We start from the raw sequence: 26,026 nt of genomic DNA, 5'->3' as shown, positions 1-26,026 counted from the left end.
GTATATATATGTGTGTGTATATGTGTGTATAAAAGTGTATATATGTATGTGTGTATTTGACTTTTTTTTAATTTTAAATTGCCAGTGTCTATGTTCTTCTGTATTTTTTTATACTACTTTTATGTCTATTTATGTGGAAGTGTACAGCTTAACTACTATAAAATGTTTATTTTAAAGTGTCACATAGGCACATTAACTCACACATATAAGATTTAATGTCAACATGATTTCTCTATTGCCTTAAGAAAATGTGATTAAAAGGATCAGTATTTCAGCAGAGCAACTCAAGAGATTTGGAACAGGACTGTTCAGAACTTACCGGTGCTCTGAAGCAGTACATTAAGTTCAGTTTGTTTTTCTCTACTACGTCTTGAATTTTAAAGGAAAAAATAATCTATATCAGTAGGAAATATAGTGATGTTCCAATGTTTTTAAAGGTATAATCTATATCAATACAGTGTCAAAATACATGTGCATGTAATTATTTATATTAACGTTTTACATAAGGTAAAAAAGTAAATTCCATGTCTTAGTGAAAAATTAGCATTTTTCCCCCCAGCAGTTTTCCCCAGCAGTTAAGAACTACGAATAAATGCATCCCATTATTTTTTAAACTTCTTGCATAAATATGAAAAACATATTCAGAAATAAAAACAGCTACAACCTGCAAGAAGTGATTCCATGAAACAGTGCCTTTCAGTTAGTTGAGTTAGTTTCTAGCATGCCTATTTTTCTTTTAACAGCAATCACGTGTGGACATCCTGGGAATCCTGCTCATGGAATGACTAATGGCAGTGAGTTTAATTTGAATGATGTTGTAAATTTTACTTGCAACACTGGGTACTTACTTCAGGGTGCTTCCCGAGCACAGTGCCGAAGCAGTGGGCAGTGGAGCAGCCCTTTACCAAATTGCCGAGGTAAGAAACTTTCCTGTAATTCTGCTGTTCCCAAAGGACTTATTTCATGTGTGATCCTTTTCTGTGCCTTCAAAACACTGGGATAAGATTTATGACATTATTGTCTTCTTTATTTGAATTTTGCATTCCTACATTGGAAAAAAGATCTAGCCTTGATTTTTTCAGAATTTGAGCTCAAAGTTTTCAGACTGCAATCCCTAGCATTTAGTTTAGAGGCAAATAAAGTGTACATGATATCACAAAAGTAATATTACATTACTAAATCACAGTCAGCTATCTATCCTGAGTTTAGGTGCTCTGGAAATTTTCATAAATTGTCAATTACTCCTATTAAAACATTGTTATGCAAGTGAATATTCATGCATTAAAACAGTGTTATTTCCGTTATTTCCTAGCAATGTCTGAAAAGATGTTTGTAACTTTTGTACATGAAACCTGGATATTCTTTCTCCTGAGCAAACTGATGAAGAATTCATTCTTATTATTTTGATCTTTAGTACACTCTGTATAAAATTGAAGTTTTTGAGAGATGAGAATGAAGCAAGAATTTGTGTGATAAAAATAACAACAAAAACTGTATTTAAAATATACATACTAGAGAAAATGAAAATGAGCCATTTTAATAACACTGTAACTGAAAAAAATCCCAAGCTCTCATACTTAATCGTGTATTTATTATTTAACTATTCAGACATCAGTAACATAATTAGAATTAAAAGGAAAACTATGCTATTAAATTATCCTTTCTTACTCTTTCTGTTTATGGCCACTGTTTTTATGTTTTACTCAGTTGTAGAACATGAGGTTAATGTCAGACTTATATCAAGGTCTTGATCAGACCAGTAACATCTGCTTGTTGCTCTGCTATTTTGAGATGGTATGCTCCCAAAACAGTTTGTACTATAGAAAATGCTTTTTCAGTGCTGAATCCAGCAAGTTGATTATAATATTAAATAATACTACGAAACGTTTTCTTTGGAATCATTAAGGCAGAAAAATACCTTCTCCCTACAAAATATGCAATGAGGTGAAAGGCAGAAAATGCAGTGAAACATGTAAGATATACTGAAAAATCTCAAAAGCCTGGAGAAAAAGTTCTGAGATATCAGATACAGTTTATTGTTCTTTTTGTGAACTCTCTAGAAGGAAATAAATTTTAATAAGCCTAATTTTGAAATGTCATGCCTAGTCATATTAACTTCATAAAGATGGAGCTGTCCACTGGAACACCACTCATTGGCACCTCACTTTGTTATCATCAGTGTTATCATCAATTATCATTAGTGCATTCTAGGAAATTCCTAAATTGCTTATGCCTATGACTTCCTCATAGTGCCAGAAATGCACTTATGTTCATAGTAGAGGTGGACACTATCTGCTTCTTTGTCACAGTTGTTTTTTGCAACTTGGCTTTAACATGCTAAAGGAAATTGCAGTCATTAAAGTTGTGCAAAAGTAACACTGGGACTAAAAATGATGTAAGTTCAGTTCAGATACTGTTAGCTTTATCATCTCCACCTGTTGGCTTATTAAAAATCGTATTTTCTTACAGTGGTTGTTCCTAAGAATAATAATTATCTTTGGTCATTAGCTCATCACATTTGAGAGATAACTTCTGCAATTTCAAGCTCAGTCTGTGTGGAATTAGAACTTTCGTTCTCATTAAAACAATGAAAAAATGGCAATTCCCTTAGTTACTACCTTAAGATTTTATTCAAGTGACTTAACTAGCAGAGCAATTTCATAATGGAAAAGAAGAAATAGGAACCAGTAAGCTGTTTCTATTTAGACTTTTGTGCTTTTTTTTTCCTTCTGTACTATTTTGTGTCACTAGACTTTGATGAAAGCAGACCTTTATCTTATCTGTAAGGTATTTTGGTTTCTTTTGAAAATGTATACTTTTTCACATATCTTGCAGATTCAGTTCCGATCTGCTCTGTTTGACTGTCAGAGGCAGAGACTGCATGGTTTTGCTTAAGATAAACCCCAGTTACAAACAAAGTTACTTAGATACTGTCCTAGTTTCAGCTGGGACAGAGTTTATTTTCTTCAGAATGTGTGATAGGAGACTATGTTTTGGCTTTAGGAGAAAGACAATGTTGATAACACTCTGATGTACTGCTCAGCAACAACTAAAACTACACATAGCCAAGGAGATTTCAGCTCTTCAGTTTTTCATACTGTCCTCCCAGTAGTGGGGACTGGAAGCATGCCCAGAGCTGGGAAGGGACAGAGCCAGGACAACTGATCTAAACTGGCCAAAGGCATTATTCCACACCATATGACATTGTGTAAAAAAAACATGAAACAGACAGGAGTTTGCCTGGGGGGCTGCTGCTGCTCAGGGACTGGCAGGGTCCAGTGGGTGGTGAGAAATTGCTTTGTGCATCACTTGTTTTGTAAAGATATACATATATATATATATCTATATATATTTATATATATAAAATTTCATATATATTTCTATACATTTTTATATATATATCTTTACATATATATATATCTTGTTTTGTAAAGATATATGCTATCTATATATAGTAAATATGTTTGCTATGTACTAATATATAATAATTATCATTGCTATAATTTCTTTCTTCCTTTTCTGACATAATAAGTAGTTTTATCTAACTCTTTAAGGTTTTTGTTTTTTTTCCAATTATGTTCCCCATCTCACTGTGAATGGGGGGAATTTGCAAAAGGCTGTGTGATATTCCAGGTTAAACTACAACTTATATTTACATATAAATTGAACTATTTACTTGAATTGAACTGTTTACATTTATTAAAATAATTTAAAAAAAGTAAAAGAGAAAAAAAGAATTTTATGAAAAATGATGTAAAGTCAAAGATTTCAAAAGTAAAGCTATAAAAATGAAGAAATTTGAGCCTTACAGTTGCTCCAATGTCATTATGATTTTATCTCCTTCCCATGTCATTTCTCATGCTTTCATTTTCCTTATTTTTTAATTTACCACATGATTTTAGGACCTCTAATCAATAAGATTGAAATGTAGTTGAAATCAGCACCATGAATATTTATATACCAATATCTGCATTCATTGGAGTTATCTCAAAGAAATGGAAAGAGTACAGAGCAGAGCAGTTTGGTTTAAGCATTTGTATCAGCAGAGGTTCTCTCAGAGGTCCTCTCTTCTTTGCATGCATCTCCCTTGTCTAATTCTACTTGTGTATCTGGGCAAAGTTTCTGTCTAGGAACTATTAGCATAAGTATATTTATATAATCTCACTTAGAGCAAAATTTGATATACCATTTATGAAATAAATAAGGTTTTGTGAAATAAAACATTGAAATGGTAATTTTAAGTGCATAATTAAAAAAACAAATCAAAGTTTTGCTAACTGAAGGACTTATATAACATTTCATTTCAATTAATTGATTTAAATTTACCTGAAGTAGTAGCTCTTCTTATGGCTTCTACATATCCCTCTAAAATTGCTTTTAACTAACAAGTAAAAAAATTTTTTGGTGTGTTCAGTATTAAAGATGAACTACAAATCTATGAACAAAGGAAGTAAACCTTCCTTCTCCTTGAATATACTACTGGGAAGGGATTGATATTCTGGGCCAACCCAACTGTATCATTTAATTCAACAGAGATTTTACATATGACCTTTCTTTCAAATCTCGATTGAATTTATTTGAGCCAACAATGAACTTGGCTTCTCTTCTCTGAGACTCTACATGCAGTTACTACAAAATATTGAATACTACTTGAGGCTATTGGAGATGATTATTTTATTTTACTTCATTTTAGATTGCAACAGAGCCAATGTCTGGTAAAACTGTTATTTTTAGCAAATAAATGTAGAAAATTCTCAGGTGCTCTTTTGCAAGTATATATTGCTGCTTGTGAGTAAAAATTAACTAGCAAGCAACAGGCAGAAAATCTATTAAAGAAATTATTTTGATTTTTTTTTTAGCCTGACAAAAAAAAAAAAAAAAAAAAGAATTTACACATCAAAGATTATATATCCTGAAACAAATATGTTCAGCATGGACTTTTTTCCATGAGAAGTTTGGTACTGCTTTCCATTTTGTCTTTGAACAAAAAGCCAGTCTCTGCATTTTTATGTTTCATAATAACTCTTAACCACTGAAATGAGAATAAAATCAGATGGCCCTGTCAGGCCTCTGCACTCCTGATTGTACTGTAAGTCATTTTTCCATATATTATGTTTGAAGTAAGAACTGTTCTATTAAATGCCACTCTTCATCAAATCTGGAATGCAAGGACTTGCAAGTAGGAGCTTATCTTACTCTGATATTTTCGCTTTGACATTTCAGGAAACATTTATATGGATATTTTTTGCTATTATTATCTCCAGAATATTTTATGTTCTTAGAAATGAGATTCAAGAACTTTTCTTCCATTAAAAATGTATTTCTTGAAAACAGAAAACTTTTTAACAGATTTGGCAATGTTACAGCGGTTTGAGCTCACATTTTTTAATGATTATATCAGCAACTCCAGACTATTTGTTAGTAATAAAGGATTTAGATCTCTCTTTATTCATATGTTCTACTTCTGTACTGAATTCCTAATTTGATTTTTTTTCCTGTTTTTTTTTTCTAATAATAATCTCATTAACAATAGGTTTTTGAAGAGTTTGGTCAGACATTTTATCTTAGCAAAAATCGGGTATGTGCAAAGAACTGTCAGTTTCATCATGTTTTCCTTAGTTGGCAAAATCTTTTGAATCAGTGATGACGTGTTCCTCTCTTTTACTGACAAGGCAAATTAACTTTCTGATGACAACTGATAGAAGGGTTGAAGAGATTGAAACTATTGACCGATTCTTCTTATCTAAAGATAAAGCAACTCTGAATTTGATAAGTTTTTCATCTATGATGATATCAAGAATTCATATAAACTGAGAAGATGTTGTCTCTTGTCCTGTGTTATTTTTCTAAAGCCAGAGGCTGTTGTTGAGACTTTGGATATTAAGTATGCCTAATCTGTTCATGTCCATACTATATTGATAATCTTCAGAGAAATATTACTTAGTACCAATTAGAGCTTGTTTAAATTTCTAAATAAAGAGTTGAGGTGCAATGGAAGATGCCATAAATGTGGGATGACACTGTTCCCCACAGCATTCTTATGGAGAAGCTGGCTGCCCATTGTTTGGATGGGCGTACTCTCCACTGGGTGAAACGCTGCTGGGCCCAAATAGTTCTGGTCAATGGAGTTAAATCCAGTTGGCGGCCAGTCACAAGCGGTATCCCCCAGGGCTCGGTACTGGGGCTGCTTCTATTTAAGATCTTTATTAACAATCTTGATGAGGGGATTGGGTACACCTTCAGTAAGTTTGCAGATGACACCAAGTTGGGAGGGAGTATTGATCTTCCTGAGGGGAGAAAGGTGCTACAGAGGGACCTGGATAGACTGGGTCGATGGGCCCAGGTCAACTGTATGAGTTTCGGTAGGGCCAAGTCTTGGGTCCTGCATTTTGGTCACAACAACCCCAGACAATCTCAGGAGTGGCTGGAAAGCTGCCTGATGGAAAGGGACCTTGGTGTACTGATGGGCAGTTGGCTGAATATGAGCCAGCAGTGTGCCCGGGTGGCCAAGAAGACCAATTGGATCCTGGCTTGTGTCAGGAATGGTGTGGTGAGCAGGACTAGGAAAGTAATCCTGCCCCTGTACTTGGCATTGGTGAGACATCACCTCTAGTACTGTTTTGGGCACCTCTGTACAGAAAGGACATGGAGGTGCTGGAGCAGATCCAAAGAAGGGCAATAAGGCTTGTGAAGGGCTTGGAGAATATGCCCTATGAGGAGCGACTGAAGGAACTGGGGCTGTTTAGTCTGGGGAAGAGGAGGCTGAGGGGAGGAGATCTTGTTGCTCTCTTCCAGTACCTGACCTTTCAGCGGGAGCGGGAGCTTACAGCGGGAGCAGGGTTGGTCTCTTCTCACTGGTGACAGGTGAGAGGACAAGGGGTAATGGCCTGAAGTTGCACCAGGAAAAGTTGAGGTTGGATGTCAGGAAACACTTCTTTACAGAAAGGGTTGTTAAGAACTGGAATAGGCTCCCCAGGGAGGTGGCTGAGTCACCATCACTGCATGTATTTAAAAACCATTTGGATGTGATGCTCAGGGGCATGATTTAGTGGAGGGTTGTTAGGGTAGGAAGGTTAGGTTGTGGTTGGACTTGATGATCTTTACGTTCTTTTCCAACCTGAGTGATTCTATGATTCTATGATAAAGCATCTGAGCTATTTTCCTGAAGGTAGCAGAGATTGCACAGGACTTAAAATGACTCGTCTCTGGAGTATTACCTGCCTAGAGATCTGGCAAAGACCTCAAAAAGTAGTAACAGAAACATCTTTAAGGTACAACCGAAGAGTTCCTCTCACATGTAGAAAACAATGCTCTGATTATAAAACAAAAACAAACAAACAAAAAAAAAAACCAAAAACTAAAGAGAAACATTTTAAGACATTCTTCCTGAGTTAGTACTACCATGACAGAAATTACTGAATTGGTTTTACTTGCACGTATATGCCCACAAATAAATGAACATACAGAAACACATATAAAGAGATGAACTTTACTATGTATCCAATAGAAAAAAACATGCTTTTTAAATTAAACTAGTGATAAAAAAAAAATATTATTTTGTAACATTAAACCAACTCTGTACAAAGCCAAGAATATTAACTGCAAATTCTTTTTTTTTTTTTTCTTTAATGTACTTCTTACACCAGTTTTATGTTAGTATCAAGTGAGTTAGTTATCTAGTTATCACAGCAGTTAGGCAGAAATTTTCCCTTAGGAAATATAGTATTTTATTTATTATTATTGTTATTTTTTTGTAACAATGAGAGAACATTTCATAGAATCATAAAATAGTTTGGGTTGGAAGGGACCTCTAATATCATCTAGTTCCACCCCACTGCTATAGGGAGGGACACCTCCCTCTGGACCAGGATGCTCAAAGTCCCATCCACCCTGGCCTTGAATGCTTCAGAGAGAGTGGACATTTGCAATGGAAAATTCATATCAGTGGCAAAATATTTTGGAATGCAATTAAAATGAACTGTGTTTTAGCCTTTGTCGCACAAGGTAATATGAACTATTTTCTTCTTCCAGTCTTTATCTGCAGATTAATAATGTTAACTTGCACTATTACCCACCTTGTTTATACTAAAGTACTACATTTCTCTGATCTGGGATCATCCAAGATACAATGCCAGGACATGTGATTTCTTATAGATCTTAATAGTATATGCAAAAATGTTATTCACAAATTACTTTGCTTCCTAAATAAATATTTTAGATTTATGGTTAATGTGACCAGACTCAGTATGAAAACTTTACTCTCTGGCTGGCTCCCACTGAGAAAAAAAAAAAAAAAAAAAAAAAAAAAAAAAGTAGCAATAAAAAATGACTTCTATGTTTCTGAGACTTCAAAGAGAAGTTGAGATAGCTGCTTTTTAAAAAAAATTCTCTTACCTTTGTTGAGCAGTTGCCATTTTTATGTGTTGTTGACTCTGCTCTGAACATAACTAAAATTCCATAGGCTGGAAATACTGTAATGGTGCTCACGTTTCCAAAGATAGCTGTTCTTAGAATTTGTCATTAATACAAAGTGAATTCTCTACTTTTATTCATGCTGAGTCGCATTCCTTATACGTGTTCTAGATACCAACATTAATGCAGTACTTTTCAAATAGAGAAAAGTTATAAAAGGAGCTTAACATTGTTTCTGTCAGTGAAAAAAAAAAATAGAATAAGAAATGAAATACTATGAATGATGTACTTTTTTTATGATCATTCAACTTTTTAACAGAAAACTGCCTAGGGGACTCTGGCATGGTCTTTTCACTTCTTTGTCCTCAAGGGTTTGAATCTTTTCAGTGTGAGGTTTTGAAGTCATCAGGGCAGACTTAAAGCATTCTCCTACTTTTCTCAACAGACTAAATTGAGAGTGCCAGAATTCATTTCCCGTGTAACCCTTGACAGCTGTCATTGAGAGAAAGCAATCTCCTTCTACTCTCACTATGATTTAGAACTAGGTCCCCAGGGTGAAAGGCAATCAGGGAAACTACTGCCTTAGCTCTGTATGCCAGCCAACTCAAATTCTTTTCTAAAGTACTCCTTACTGGAGCTCTTGTTAGCCACATCACGCTAATGTATACATTTTTTTTAAATCTATAGATGATATCAAACGACATCAACTTTTTTTTTTTTAATATATTTTCCTTTTTAGCTCGAGGTATAGTATTCTTTTCATAATCATTTGATAGAAGACTTCATGTATGATGCAGTTTTTTTGTTGCACAGAGCACGTATTTAAATTCTGCATACAGTGATTATTCTGCATTTTATGACTAAATTAGCTAAATAACCATTACTGGTACAAGAATGAAACCAGTAATGCACAGACAAATTGATTCTTTGGGACTGTAATATAATCCCTAAACTTTGTATATTTCAAATCTGCATGAATTTTTTTCTTTTTTTGGGGGGGGGGGGGGGGGGGGGGGAAGAGGGGTTGTTTTGGTTTGGTTTGCTTTTCCCCTGTTGTGTTTCAAACATAATTCAGTTAGAATTGCTTCTGTGTAGATTTGGGCCAACATACGTTCATGAGACAATGGTCTATTTTCTTAATTTCTGTTACTGGCTTCACAGAAGCTGACTTCTCAGGCATACTCATTAAACCAAAGCTTCAGTTTTAAGAAGTTAAAGGGACAGCTCTAATGAATATATGTTAAAAGCTGTATCTTGGGAGAGACTTCAGTAATCTGTAGGATGGGAAAAAAAATTGAAACAAATTTATATTCCTCTATGAATATGGAAGATCTTCAATAAAGTGAGAATTTTTCAATACTTTTAGGTTTTTTTTTCTATTTGAGTATAACTTTCTGATATTGCTATTCAAAGAATTTGATTAAATAGTTTCAGCGTTCTATCTCAACTGAAACAGTGTATATTTGAGTGTAATACAAATGACATTTGCTAAATTGCACTGGGAAAAATAATTTTGTACTTTATTACGAAGGCAGCTCTGAAAGTAATGCCTCCTATTTTATTATGTTGGCCCATGACAGCACAGTAGTGTTATGACAGTAGAGGTTGAAGTTTTCCAGCTATATTGCATAGGTTTTGTTGCCACGTGACAGATGGCAGCAGAGGGGCAGTCTGACAAAATGGTATCTGACACGGAAATGTGTATGAAGCAAGGGTGTGCCATTGAATTCCTCCATGCAGAAGAAATGGCACCAATTGACATTCATCAACACTTGCTGAATGCTTATAGAGACCAAGCAGTGGATGTGAGCACTGTGAGGTGGTGGGTGGTGCATTTCAGCAGTGGCAAAAATAACGTGAAAGACAAATCATGACAGACAGCCATGCAGATTTTTACAAATGCAGCATGAAGGCTCCTGTTCGTTGACAAAAATGCATAAGGAGAGGTGGGGACTCTATTGAAAAAATACTATTTTGTAACTGAGAATTTATCTAATAGTTATTGTTGCGGTTTCCATGGAAATAAATAGAAAGCTACCTATACTAGCTTATCTTTGGAATAATTTAAGTAGAAAATCTAAAGTTATATGTTACTGCTTATTTTACAAGAAGTAAAAGGATTACTTTTTCAGTATTTTATTCATGAAATATTTTGTAACAGTGTTCTAGTTGAAGAAATAGTACTTCAGTATAGCCTGGAGGTCTCACAATTCCCAGATGTGACCGATTTAGCCCTGACAGCTTGCCTGCATTTATTCTTTTCTCTGTAAGGTCTTTTTTTCTTAAAGGTTTGTGCCTGTAGATGCCTACTATCCTCCTGGTTCCAGCAAAAATGAGTCCCAGTGCATCTGCTGCATTTCTGGCCCTCGTTTAAAACTTAATACAAAATATTATTTTGCTTTTCTTCCTAAAGCACCTTATCTGGGAGGCACTTTGTGAATATAGCAAATTTATCATCAAATGCAGTGTTTTTCATGGTAAAGCAGTTGCAGTGAAATCATAAACAACATGACTATAGTCTCTGTTTCAAAGCTGTTCTTTCACCTATTGTAAGTATTTTAATCTAATATTAAAATAAGAGTCAAAATTCTTTTAGGCAGCAAAGACCTGTAAATAGAATTGTGAATTTTTTATCATGTAAAGATGAAAAGAAAAAAAAAAAAAGAAAAAAAAAGCTTTTTAATGATATCGTATTCCCTTACGTGAACAAAATTGAAAAAATTGAAAAAAAAAAAAAAAAAAAAAAAAGTCATTCTGAGGGAAAGAAAAGGGTGGAAATACTTACTTTTTTTCCAAGCACATGATAAAGCATGTTCGATGAAGGGCAGTCATTTCAGAGCTGCTATGCTTTCCTGAGGCTTTTCAGTGCTTAAGGAAGTTCTAAAAAGTATTGCATGTAATTCTGGAAATGATATAACTCTTACATTAATATTCCATTTTCTTTCTCAAGATTTTCTCAAATTTTCCTTTTGACAGTGGTTAGTAACAATGGGATAAAAAGAAACAATATGAAATAATGAAATCTGTTTCCTATGTAACCTAAAAAGAATACCTTATCTTGAAAGAATACTTAAACTTAGAGATCTTTAGAAACATGAAATTTTGGAGTTCTTCAAAGCAAGTGGAAAAGATCCTACAGCCAAGTCTTGCAGCTTCACGAGACAAATGAGATTTTCGGACTTTAGGACTTTGGTTTCTTTGGTCTGTTTTAAAGGACAAAAAAAAACATCAGGAGATTAAGGATATTTGCTTCTTTCAATAACTTCTAGTATAAATAATATTTATTTTGTCTGTTCATAAAACCATAGAATGGTTAGAAAGATATATTTTTTAACATTTATAAGGTTATAATAATAAATAAATGTGAGTAGTAAAAAACATAAGTAGAAAATAAAGGTTGTAATGTAAGCTAAATGCAGCTCATTTGGTGAAAGTTTTCAGTGGATTTGGCACAAATCAAAACTCAAATGATTTTACTTCAGAAATGCTGTAGCTTTACATAGCTTTACTATACTTCAACAAAAGGTCTTTTACGTGTGAACCATGTCTCTTCATCAGTCTAGATAACGTACTAAGTTGCTTTATGTACATCATCATGATACCTAATTTTTATTTTCTTTTTTAACTGTTAAGCAATGTACTGATTTAAATTTTGTTTGGTTTTCTTCACATAAAAATGATGATGAGCACTGCTTGTCTTACAGTGGTGAACTGTTCTGATCCTGGCTTTGTTGAAAATGCTATTCGTCATGGCCAACAGAATTATCCTCAAAGTTTCAAATATGGGACAAGTGTGGCATACCATTGCAAGAAGGGCTTTTATCTGTTGGGCTCATCTGCGTTGACCTGTAAATCTAATGGCTTGTGGGATAGATCACTGCCAAAGTGTTTGTGTAAGTATTCATTCAGTCTAACAGTTGTCATTCAGATTTAACATTTGGAATAGTTCATGAATTTTAGTCATGATGCGAAAAAGAAAATTATAATTGTGCTGAGGAACATACTGCAAATTCTACAGTTCAGTAAAAAACAAACAAACAAAAGAGAACATTAAGGTGAGATGGCATATAAATTTAATTATACATTTTAGAGGGAACTGTGAAACGTTTTTTTTCAAGTGTCAGATAATAGAGATTGGTTTTCCCGCTTGGTGCCTGAAAACAAGTAGAGAAATCTAAAATTTCACAATTTGCCACATGAATGCTTGTGCCAGCTCAAAGAAAGCAGCAGAAACATGGAGCTGCGAAAGAACCATGCCTTTTAGCAGAAATCCGTCGTGTAGTGAGTTTGACCTTGTCATTTGAGCCAATATAACGTAAATAATATGCAAATAATTTTAATGGACATCAGGAAAAATCCTTTTTTTGTTGTTGTTTTTTTTTAATAAATATCTTTAATCCAGAGATCCAATAACTGATATAGCTCCTCAAGTTCAGTTGCTTTTGCTTAAGTGTTTCCTGTTTAGGATGAATGACTGGAGTGACTGTTTACTAGAGTTAGGAAAAAATATTTATTTCTTTGCTTTCCTTTCTGCACTGGGTGATTTAAATTTTACACAAAATGCATTCAGGATTTTATTTCTGCCTCATATTTAGTTTATGAGTGTTTCCTCATGTAACAGATCTGAACTTCTAGTTTTCAAATTATTCTATATCCAAACTATATGCCAATATAGGTGGTTTTTTTTTTCTAAAATAAAAATCACACATTAACTTAAGGTGATTCATAATTTACCTGAATGATCAGTAATAAGTTTTCTTCTTGCTTAGTGCAATACATTTTAAAATAATTCCACATTTCTGTTTATGTATTTATTTCTCTATACTGTGCACATTGTCTCTAGTTATTTTGTAGGCATGATAAAGCTAATCATTATTATTTTATCTATAGTAAAGAAAGAAACTGCAACAATAACCATCTTCTGTTTTCTTTTTCCCATCCTTGACAGATAAAATGTGTATAAATTTAGAAATAAAGTTTCTAAATTAGAATTCTGAATGGAAAAAATGAAGAAAAAATGCTGTGCATAACAAGATGGGAAGCTAGATAACTTAGTTTTACATGTAGTTTTTATGTTTAGTATTACAAATGACAAGTATGTTATCTTTAGTTACAGTGAAACTTGAGAAGAAACAGAGTTCCAGAAATATGTCTATTTTGTGAACCAGTTTTGTACATAAAGGTTGCAATAGGTTTCTCCTGCATCATAAAAACATCTTAAATATTGTGCCCTTTCCTTCACTAGCCATTTCTTGTGGACATCCTGGGGTACCTGCCAATGCAGTTCTTTCTGGAGACAAATTTACATATGGCTCCATAATTCACTATTCTTGCACAGCGGGTCGAAGGCTCATAGGAAATTCTACGAGGGAGTGCCAAGAAGATAGCCACTGGAGTGGGACTCTCCCTCACTGTTCAGGTAGGTGTAGCCACTGTCACCCGTATGTCACCTTGGAATTACATGAATGATAGTATTCTCAAGCAGTTTTTAACTGTAGGCAGATACTTATTTTGATTCTTTTCCAGGTATATTTTGGTTTCACAAAAAGCCCCTCAGCTGAATTATGATAGTTTATTGAGATATTTGATAACATTTGTTCTCATTTTCTCTGTCATTACTTTGGTACATTTTTCTTTAGTTAGATGATACTGTTGGATATTGCAGTAAATAGATGCCACAAAACACTGTTTAAAACTGTTAAGAGTTCTGACTTACATGTATGCATTTAGTTCCTGTTAAGTAAACAAAGATTGTCACATGTAAAAATATTTATAAAACATCACAGCAAAGATACTAGCTGAAAAGCTTCTTACCATATGAATTGCTTTTCACAAGCATAAATATTATTTATTAGTAGCAATAATGCAATGTGCAAATATAAAAAAAAAACTGCAATGTTTATGCGCTGTCAAGAAGCATAAGAACAGGGTATTCTCCCCCATTCTCCCAAATTTAGAAGGAGCCATAGAAAATTACTTAGTTTTGTGGAAGTGGAGTAATTATTAATGACGTTCTCAGTGTATTTATTTAAAAAAGATAACCTGTGAAGTTGAGGAAGAAAATTTTATGAGAAAGTTCTTCATTATAGAATCTTATATTTTCCCCTAAGCCTTGGACATGCTCACTGTTGAACTGATATGATTCAGTCTGGATTTGATTTACTTATTAATTCAAAAAGATGTAAGATATTTAAATTCTGTACTCTAAATAAGTGTTCATTGACAATTCTCCATTTATAAACTAGTTTTCTAAGGAACAGGATTTGAAGCACTGTGGGAAGGAAATAAATTTAAATCAATCATATTTCCTTTCTGTTCTCTGCTGCTTAAAAAGGAAAGTTTAATTAGAGTCTTCTCACAGCTGTGGTACTCACTGCTGTCATGGTCTAGACCTGAAAAGATTCTCTGCAGGACAATCATATGGATCATTTCCACACAGAATTGGCCTTTTCTTGCTTATCTTAAGCTCAGGTTTATGTCCATCACCTTTTTGTTCAGTAAAGGTTGCCAGATCTGAGATTGCATCAAGACTTTAACATTTTAAATGTCAGAGCCCTCAAGTGCTGTTATCTAATATTTCCAACCACAAGGGAAATTCTGATTTTGGTGGAAAGAAATTGAAACTCTTTGGATAATAGTCCTCAGTGTGATAATATTTTTAGAACTTCTATCTATATTATAAAAATATAATTTTTTAAACCATAAAAAATTCTCTTCAGAGGTGAAAATGTATTTAGTGCAAATAAAACATTGTTATTGATGCAGTATTTAATTATCTAATTTTGAATTTGGTCTAAAACCATCCAGTGAGCAAGGCAATTCTGTAGGAAAAGGAGAGAACAATTTATATTAATTAAAAAATGATAATTTTTGAAAAATTTCTTGCTCCTCTAAAGCATTTTAAATTGTGTTAGTAACTATACTTTTTTTGGTAGGTACTCAGGAGCTGACTCCATTAAAAAAAAAAAAGAAAAAAAGAAAAAAAAAAAAAGAAATTATATTTGTAATATCAAAGAATGACTGAGCCCTGGACAAATGAGACAACTAATAGGGTTTATGTTAAAGGAGCAGGAAAAACAGCCCTAATAAAATGCTTTAAACTTGTATTTGCTTGGAGGGTTTTCTTGTTGTTGTTTTTTAATATATTAATATATGTCTGAAAGCATGATTGTATAAATATGATCTCAGGGTTTGTTCATGGCTTCGTCCTGTATCTGAGAAGCATGTGTACGGTGAAAAAAATATATATAAGAAAAGAGAGTTCAACCTATGGAATTGTGTTGGAGTATTTTGGATAATACAAAAGCTTTGAATAGAAATTCATTCTAGAGGTATAACTCTCAAAGAAAATAATGAATACTGATAAACAAAAAATATAATAAAATTTATAATAAATTGTTGATATTGAGACCATACCTCCTTGACAACCTTGTACTGTACACTTACAGTATCAGCCACATCCTATGATAAGGCAATTGACTGGTTAATCAGACCTATGAGATAGAAATAATCCAGCTAGAAGGATTATTCACAAGACAGAATCCGTACTGCGACTACAGTTACCTATAATATCTGTACCAATAATTCTGCTGTGTTGTATTGTTATAGGAAATAATCCTGGCTACTGTGATGACCCAGGAATACCAGCCCATGGGTCTAGACTAGGAGATGAGTTCAAAATAAAAAGTTTGCTTCGTTTCTCCTGTGAAATGGGTTATCAGCTCAGAGGATCTTCAGAACGAACATGCCTGCTTAATGGATCTTGGTCAGGTATACAGCCTGTGTGTGAAGGTAAGTATTCATGATGCCATTGCTGTTTCTGGCACCACAGAATATGTTACAAATTGAATTGTATTATTTAATTAAAAAGGAAATATATGACAAAAATATGCTTTCAAGTATTTCTGCAGAAATTTGATATAGTTTGCAATTTATATTTTGATTAAAAACAAAAGTCCAAACATTTAAGGTTTTATAGAGTCTGTGTTTATAAAAAAGACTGGGAGAAAATAATTCTAGTTCAACAACTAATGAGACTGGAAATAGAGAAAAGATACCTAGGTAAAATGTGAAATTTAAAACATGCTACTGCTTGAAAATATGGTAACAGTGATAAAAATAAAGCCATCATCCATCTTCATCTCTTTCTGTCTAGTGTCTAGGAATCAAGGACTGAACAAATGACAAAATATTGTTGCTTTCTTAACTAAGAACAATGTTTTTCCACATAAATTAATTTTTCTTAGAGACTTTATTTTATGAACGACTATTTCCATGTTAGAGTTTTCAGAAGAACACACATGTAAGAATGAAATGAAAAAAAGTAGTTTATGGATTCTGTAGTATCTCATGTCTGATATACTAATCTATAAACTGGAAGATAGTATAAAATATTATATTTTATTAATGATATTTTATTAGCATCTAACAATTGTTATTTTTCAGTATTCGTCAGTACAGATTGATTGTCTAACTGTATTAAAATGGCAGTAGGCAAAGAGTCAATATTTACAGGAGAAAATTGAAGTTCTTCAGTGTCCTTTCTTATTTTCTGTCTAAGAGACATTAAAGATGGCAGCAGTCAGTGGCAATCAATGGTGTGTGAAATACTGCTGATTTTTGTATTTTTTTTCTCTTAAGTCTTATGTTTCCCAAAAAACAAAGAAAAGAAACCTTTCCTTCAATTTTTCTTTCTGCTTGGATTGTTTTTTGTTTAAGTATCAATGAGATTATGAGGAAGCCATTTTTTCAGCCCTGCACACACTGTGTAAAGCATGTCACAGTGGCAAATTCTCAGAGGTTATAACTGGTTTTATCTCAGCTTGCCATTAAAGAGAGCTGGTATTTATTCCACCTATCCAGAAGTCACACACTGTATAAAATTATAGTATGTTAATCCCTTTGTTTGAACCTGTGATTGAGTGATTTAGCATTTGCTAAAGTAATTAATACAGAACATCAAAGACTCCAAAATGCTTATAAAACCCAAGAATATTTAAAAGGCTACCTGCCAATGTATATTTCCTCATAGGTAGAATTGCACTTCAGAATTGATAACCCTGGCTCCATATCTGTTTTAACATTCCTGTCTTTGGAAACTCATTTGGAATGTCATTGTCATTAGTCCTTGTTTTCTTTTTCACTGAAGGTCTGATGTTAAATGTTTTCACACACAAATCCTTGAGAAAAGTTGAGATCTAAAGACAAGAGAAAGAAGCCCAGGTATTCTCAGAAGCACTATAAACATCCCCTCATGCATAAATCTGAGAACTGCTGTTTCTTCTTGAAGATATTAAGGTTCCCTACTAGAAAGAGTGTGCACACAATTTGCATCAACACCTGCAGTCAATACCATGCATGGAACCATGAAAATCTGCATAAAATAGAAGCTGTCAGTGCAGTGTAAAACATAGCATTTCTATTAGTAATCTCTACCTTCTTCGGGCTTCAAGGTGAAATCTGTAACAAACTTTTGCAGGATGCATGAACTATGTGATTTAAAAATTTTTTTTTTTTTTTATTTATTGTGTCGGGGTTCTGTCTCATGTCCAGAAAGAGACAGAATCTCAAGCCATCGTATTGTGACTCCTTGTCCTAATATTTACAGATGAAAGCTGGGAATTGTGGATAAATACCAGTACCTTTATTCTTCATGTGATTTTCTCTCTTTTCTTTATGTTTCATTTTTATCTTTGTTGTACTGATTTTATCTGTGCCATATAGTAACCATTTTGTGAGCAACTTTTGATAGACTGAGAAGGAAAGTACACATTAATGGCCAGCTACTTACCTATAAAAGAAAAGCATTTGTGGCTGTTTCTGTTTGGATTAGCTGATAGGAAGCATATTTCATTTGAAAACTGGATTATTCCAGAATGCATTCTATTTTTATTTCTTTGGCTGAGGCTTTAGTGGGCCATATGAGACCATTATCCACTGCATTATGATCAGAAGAGATTGTAAGATTTGTGGTCCTCTTCCTACTCATAAAAGCAAAAGTCATTTAAAATGTTGTTGCAGCAAAGTTTGCGGTGAGCAGGTCAGTGCACATATATTCTTTAAAAAGCATCTCATGCTATCCTTATGAGTTCAGACTCAGGTCATCCAAAACTCTAGTAAGATACAGGACAGTTCAAATACAGTGTCAACACATTAAATAATTAATGAATGGCATCCTGGCTTATATCAGAAATAGTGTAGCCAGCAGGACTATGGAAGTGATTGTCTTCCTTTATTTGGCACTGGTGAGGCTGCACCTTGAGTACTGTGTTCAGTTTTGTGCCTCTCACTGCAAGAAAAACATTGAGGCCCTGGAGTGTGTCCAGAGAAGGGCAACAAAGGTGGTGAGGGATCTGGAGTACAGGCCTTATGAGGAGTGGCTGAGGGAGCTACAATTGTTCAGTCTGAAGAAGAGAAGGTTAGGAAGGACCTTACTGCTCTCTACAACTCTCTCAAAGGAAGTTGTGGCAAGGTGGAGGTGAGCCTCTTCTTTCAGATGGCTTTCCTATTTATTACAGTTTGCTATGTCAGCACTAATTTTTTTTCTTCTTCTTTTTAGAGCTGAACAGCATATATTTCTTTATTACTGCAATCGGAGAGAAAATAGCTACACTAGGGGAGGCTCAGGTTTAATATATGAAAAATTTATTTTCTGAAAGAGTGGTCAGGCACTGGAGCAGGATGCCTAGGAAGGTGGTTGAGTCACTGTCCCTGGAGATATTCAAGAAATTTGTAGATATGGCACTGAGAGACCTGATTTAGTGGGCATGGTGTTGACAGGTTGGCAGTCAGACTAGCTGATCTTAGAAGTCTTTTCCAACATTAATGATTCTATGATTCTATGAATGCCTTAGTAATCCAAATCAATATAAAGACAAAACCTTTATAGTTTCGTCTATACTAAAAATTCAGATGATTTGGGAGCAGGCAGGGACTCCTGCAAAGAAACCTGGAATATACAGAGACATCTGTAACAGTTCTAGAGCAGTGAAAAGCCAGGACTATGGTATTGTGTTTCTATCTAACCCACAAAACAATGCAGTGGAAGTAATAATGAGAAATATACCTCTTCCTTTTTCCTTCTGTCTGAAGATCACAACTAAAAAAAAAGACATTTATGATGCTGAACATCAGTATTACTCAGAGTAAGCCTGAAGGAGAAGAGGTTTGGGAGAGGTCTTATCAATGCCTATAAATACTTCAAGGGAGGGTGCAAAGAGGTTGGAGCCAGGCTCTTTTCATTGTTGCCTTGGGACAGGACAAGGCAATAGGAAAAACTAATGCCTAGGAGCTCTCATCTGGGCATCACAGGTTGCTCAGACAGGTCATAGAATATATCTTATTGGAGGTATTCAAAATACCACATGGTCATGGTCCTGGGCAATTGGCTTTTTTTTGAGCAGAGAGATTGGACCAGGGATCCATTCCAGCATAAACCATTCTGCAACTCTGTCATACTATTACTAACACAAATAGTCTTGATCATTTCTCTCAGAATGCAATAAATTGAATTAAGCCAATATGAGTAAAAGCAATGAGTAAAATAAATATTATATGTATAGTGTGATTATTTTAAAGGCAATTACTATCAAACTGTTGTTTTGGCTGATGTTAAGCATCAGAATGTCTTTGCATAGATTCCATAAATACATTCAGTGTTAATGACAGCATCCAAGTTTTCCTAGTGCATGTCTGTGTTGCACCTTGAGCAGAATCTGCAAATTGTCTTCAATTTGTTTTATTTGTATTATGAGTGAAATTCACCCAGTTGTTTAAGGAAGGAGGAGCTGTGGTCTCTACACTATACTTCTGGGAAGTGATTGTAACCTCCTACTCAAAATTACGCTCATTAAGCATTTGCTTAATGATATTTGCTATAGCATTTTTAAAAGGTAAGCTGATTAAAAATAACTGATTACTATTTTTTTTCTCTTTTTTTTTCTTTTTTTTTTTTCTTTTCTTTTTTTTTTTTTTTTTCCTGGCTAGTCACCTATCATAGAAATATTTAATTTTTTAACCTTTTTTTCACAGCTGTATCTTGTGGAAACCCTGGCACTCCAGCCAATGGTATGATTATATATAGTGATGGAATATTATTCTCCAGCTCAGTTATTTATGCCTGCTGGGAAGGTTACAAAACTTCAGGGCTAACTACTCGACATTGTACTGCTAATGGGACGTGGACTGGCACTGCTCCAGACTGCACAGGTCAGAAATGTATATTTTTTCCCTCTAAAGCTTTAATGTAATAAGACAAATAACCTTCCTTCTGAAATGATTATTTTGTTAGGAAAAAAAAAAAGGCACATTTTTTCCTATTTCTCTGAATTGTGATACATAAATATTTTATGCACTTAAAGGTATATGTTTTTAATACATGCCAGAAGTTGCCAGAAATATCTTTTAAAGATGGGTACGTAGGTAACTTTTCTGTAGGTGTTTATCTTGTGAATGCCCTATGAATTAAAAAGAGGACATTGTTGCTTAGAATAGGCATTCCTCTAAAATTTTCTTTAGCTTCTTTGTAGCTTATGTACACAGGTAGGTCTAAATCAGATTTTGTTTAGTTGGATGCATTGTTGTGCCTTTTTATATTATGACACAACTGAGTCAGATCTGACTCGCAGTCATTCTGTGTAGGACCAAGAGTCAGGGAGCAGTGAGTCTAAGCTGCTTCACCAGAGTGGAGAGGAGCAGCCAGGCCAGCAGGTGGTGAGGCCAGACCTACAGTACTGAGCAAAGAGAGCACAAGAGGTTCAGTGACAGTAATGTGGGACCACCACAGCCCAGTGATCCCCAGGCAAGTCTGCAATGACAAGGCAAATTCCAGAACAAGCTGATAAGTCGAGTTAGCAAGGTACATGGCCAGGCATAGACATACCCACTCTGTGAAAGCTCAGTGAAAGACCAAAGGTGAGACTTTGAGCTTAAATACAGTTCCCAAACAAAGGGAGAAGCCATAAAGCTGCTTTTTCCAGTGCAGTCTGATCCTAGGTTTGCACTGAATCAGAGCTGGCGTTAAGCACAAGCTCACTGGAAAGGGGGGAAAGGGCAGCAAAGTCTATTGGTGTATGCATAGCCCTGAGAGGAAGTTACTCAAAATCATGGAATCTGTTAGAAAACCTACCTTTATCTCTTTCCTTGATAGATGTAATGACAGATAAATAAAAATTAGTTTTATCATGTTGTGGTACCAATTAAAAAAAAAATCTCAGGAATTTCATAACTGCTAGAGTTACATTAAGTGATCTATATAAGATATACTGTTACAAATGCCTCTATCAAAACTATCACTAACATAACAGTCTTCTATATCAGTAGAACATGCCAGTTTAAGCTAGTTTATTCCACTATGATTTTTAAGGTCCCTTCCAACCAAAACTTTTCTATGATTTTATAGATCCTAGAATTATTGATTCAAAGAATATTTGAACTCAAAATTTGGCTCAGATTATTGCAATCCTTCAAAATTTGATTTTTTGCTGGAAAAAAAAAACCCTAAGTTTTTGATTTTGTGTGAAATATGTTCAAAGTATTCTTACTTTCCACATGAAAAAAGAAAAAATAGCTATATATAGCTTACTGTTTCATTATGTTTATTGAAAAAAAAAAATCTTTTTTGCTTTTCCTCACTAGTGATCAGCTGTGGAGATCCAGGTGCAGTAGCAAATGGCATTCAGTTTGGAAATGATTTCACCTTTAATAAGACAGTCAGCTATCAGTGCAATCCAGGATATGTGATGGAACCTGCCAGTTCGTCTACCATGCGTTGTATAAAAGACAGCACTTGGAACCAGAGTAAACCAATTTGCAAAGGTGTGCATTTGAAAAATAGATAAAAAATACAATTTTCATACTGAATATCAATATTTAAAATAAATATAAATGATAATAAACGTGCAAATGCAACTAAAATGTGTGGATTAATATTAGTGTAAAATTTATATTGTATAAATGTCATGGCATAAAATAAGTTATAGTACTAATATTAATGACTGCAGTAGGACAAAATCAGTCTGCAGTGAAGATTATGCTTGGCTGAAAATTCTCATGAATTAAGTATCCATTTACTTTTTTGGCTCTTTTGTCTTGAATTAAATGGCTGATATTCCACAAGGGGATCCTCCAACCAAGCTTTGTCATTAAAGCATCCTGTGTTGCAGTATTGTAGTTATCATAAATAATCATTAGAATAAATAGGCTGGTGACAAGCACTAACAAAATGGTCATAATAGATATGGAGCTGAAAGGCAAATAAGGCAGTGTGGTGAAAATTCTAAGCACTATTGCCAAAGATCAGGGAGTAAATTCAACAACTCAGGGTGTTAGCTGCTTACAGAATGCAACCACATCTAGTACCACTTTAAAGTGTTGTCTAAGTCTAGCCTTATACTTAAATTTTGGCATCTGCAGTTGACAGACCATATCTTCTGTTATAGAAATCAAAGGGGGAGTGAATTTAAAGATTTGCTCTTTGTTGAAAGAACTGATGCATGAGAGCAAATTTGATCACTCCAGATTTCATCATTTCGTATACTTTTTCAGAAGCTGGAATACACCAGAATAGTTCTAAAGATTCTTAGGCATATAATTATGAATGAAGCCAGTGTCCATTGTCTGCTGAAAAGAAAGCAAGAAAAGGCCATATAAAGAGCTTTAGAATGAAACAAATATTTTTGTTAAATGTGTATGAACAATAATTATACCTACCTCAGTAGCCTGTTACTATCAGTGATCACAAATGAATTTGTAGAGAAGAGCCTCAGAACTAGGTGAGGTATATAATCTTCTAGCTTCCAGCAAGCTAGAGTTCGGGGACTTCCTAGGCTAGAGGTGGTATTTTTGTATTTAAATTGCTTTTCAATTTATTACAGTTTGCTGTGTTGATGCTGTTGTTTTTGTTTGTTTGTTTTAGACCTGAACAGCATATATATTTATATATTTACAAAAGTATAACAAGTTATTATGTTACACTCTCCTAAACCTTAGAAAATGTTGACATTCCAACTTCTCTTTTTATGATTTAGCTATCACCTGTGGCCCCCCTCCACCAGTACTCTATGGAAAAGTGGAAGGATCTGATTATCGCTGGGGTGCTAGTGTGAGTTACAGCTGTGCTGAAGGATATCAGCTATCTAACACTGCTATTCTTTCCTGTGAGGGTCGAGGAATATGGAGGGGAGACATCCCACAGTGTTTACGTAAGTTTTCAGTGTCCATTGTGTTGGGGTCTCAGACTTTTTTTCCTCACAGTTTAAAAAGCACTTGGCTAGATCACATGCTCTGCTTGCCATTTGTTTTCCAGTTTCTTCTTAAGCTGTCATATTCTGACCTTCAATGCTTGAAAATTGTCAAGACCCTGACAAACATTTTTCCCTTTGCTTAGTTCAATAATTTCAAGCCAATTCACTTGAGACTGAATGATGTGAAAACTGCCCACATTTAGCATTGTCTACTTTGAGATTACTTGGTGAACCAAATCTAATAGACATTTAAGTATCTCAATTAAAAGGTCTGTTTTTACAGGTTAATTTTGATGCTTATCTTAAATATAATAGTGACAATTATTTTAAATTGCTGTCAATAATTTATTTGAGCTTTAATACTACATAGATAAATGAACTAAGATAGCATTTCCTCTCATATTCAGTACTCCTGACTTGAACATTTCTTTTTTTGTATATTAGCGGTGTTTTGTGGTGACCCTGGTACTCCAGCAGAAGGACGCTTGAATGGAAAAAGCTTCACTTACAGATCTGAAGTTAGCTTTCAGTGTAGACCTCCTTTTATTCTGATAGGCTCCTCAAGAAGATTTTGCCAAGCAGATGGTACTTGGAGTGGAATACAACCGACGTGCATTGGTACTAATTACCATTACTTGTTCTGTTTCTGCTGAGAATGTTATTGATAAACACTCTCAGGAGTCTAACAATTAGTTTTCCAAAGGTAGAAACTATTACACTATAATGAGTCCAGCAATTAGCTTTAGAAATGTAGAAAATTTCTGTGTAAAATTAAATATATAAGTATATATTTAATTTAAAAACATAGACTAAACAAAATTGCATATGAAGTCATTTATAAATTCACATGGTTGCTTGTCTACTGGAAATACAGTGTCAATAAATTAGTTCCATCTATTTATAGAGTCTTTTAGATACACAGAAGATTTTGACAGATTAAAGACTGTATTCTGTCACTGGAGAGATAAAGACACTTGTTAGAATCAATCAAATCAGAAAGATTTTTGGATCTTATGAATATGGCTGGTACAGTTCAAAAGAATGAAGTATACAGGATCTGATCATTTGAAATGCTGGTACACTGCCAAGTGCTCCCCATTTCTCATTGACTGATGTACAAGTAATAAGCTTTTAGCATGATACATAATCCGATTAACTGTGGGAAATGCTGGACACCTGTAGCTCCCACTGAAATCAGCAGTTGACCCAGTGACTTGATTAAAAAAAAAAAAAAAGATTTTGGTGTGATCATAGAAAAAGACTCTCATATTTCTAAATAAAATCATTCCAATGTGGCCTGTAGCACAATTATGTTTTTCTGTCTCAGATATCGGTTCTGTGGAAGAGCCGAACTGAGCACTCAGGGAGAAGGTGAAGCGCATTATTATTAAAAGCATCCTGTATCTGTAAAGTAGGAAATAAATATTCAACACAGTTCATTGAAATGGGCTCAAAACTTCTTCTGTCCATGGATATTTTACAAGCTGAGCAATCTGTTATATCCATGTTTTTTTAACAGATGCAAGAAGGTTTACAAAAACAAAATGCAAGGTGAATCAAATTTCAAAATGGTATCATGTCAATTCTGTTTATACTTTATATAGCATAATATAGAGGTATATGAAAATTCAGTTCCATATTTCTATTATTAGCAGTGGTATTCCATCTCATGATAACCTGTAAACAGTCCTTGAACTTCTCAATATGTTTGACTTTTATTTTCATGTTTATTTTCATCCACCTAACTTTTGAAGATTTTAGCGAAATCAGTTGAGCTCTGTAATGCTCTTATGATAATCAGCACTAAAAGGGAAGTTGGCTGAGAGTGAAATAGCATGTTGTATGTGTTAGTTTTTCTTCTACAGAAAATTACGAATTGTTACAGATGAAATACAGACACTGTATAATAAGACACAAATTATGTTCTTTAAATTGCAGTCTGCACAGAAGCAGACTTGATTGCCAAGAAGGAATCAAGGAATCACGTGATCAAATACAGAGCCATCCATCAGATCTGGTGCTTTGGCACTCCCAGAGAAAATACACCATCAGATGTGAAGCGGGCATGAGTGAATCAAAATTAATTTTACATTGTGTTAATTTATACTTAAGAAAATGATCATTTATTTTTATGATCATTTAATTAGCCAAATTCTATTGGCGTATCTTTTTTTTTGTATGGGAAAAGGGCTTTATTTTTACTCTCCAGCAACAGCTGAGATAATAGTTCGTTTGAAACATTTATTTTCATGATGACATAGAGCAAATTCTATAAGAAGTAAGTATTTTACTTGCTGTAAGAAAGCAGATTTTTTTGTTGTTGTTAGAAATCTGACTTAACCATCGATCTCTTCATTGGATTCACTGTTGGA

At 34.2% G+C, this 26,026-nt stretch overlaps 1 protein-coding gene across 3 annotated transcripts in view; it reads left to right on the top strand.

The window, feature by feature from the left end:
* The window catches only part of CSMD1 (CUB and Sushi multiple domains 1), a 994,481-nt gene that overhangs the window by 945,121 nt on the left and 23,334 nt on the right, over positions 1–26,026 (top strand). For all 3 annotated transcript variants that reach the window (XM_048936946.1, XM_048936944.1, XM_048936947.1), the window contains 8 exons: positions 744–917; positions 12,117–12,305; positions 13,658–13,831; positions 16,021–16,203; positions 20,443–20,619; positions 22,048–22,227; positions 23,439–23,612; positions 24,099–24,272. In XM_048936946.1, the coding sequence (XP_048792903.1) occupies positions 744–917; positions 12,117–12,305; positions 13,658–13,831; positions 16,021–16,203; positions 20,443–20,619; positions 22,048–22,227; positions 23,439–23,612; positions 24,099–24,272 (1,425 nt within the window). The remainder of the gene's footprint in view (positions 1–743; positions 918–12,116; positions 12,306–13,657; positions 13,832–16,020; positions 16,204–20,442; positions 20,620–22,047; positions 22,228–23,438; positions 23,613–24,098; positions 24,273–26,026) is intronic.

The sequence above is a fragment of the Lagopus muta genome, chromosome 2, assembly GCF_023343835.1.
Source record: "Lagopus muta isolate bLagMut1 chromosome 2, bLagMut1 primary, whole genome shotgun sequence".
In the NCBI taxonomy this organism is placed as follows: Eukaryota; Metazoa; Chordata; class Aves; order Galliformes; family Phasianidae; genus Lagopus; species Lagopus muta.
This window is presented reverse-complemented; position numbering and strand designations above follow the sequence as displayed.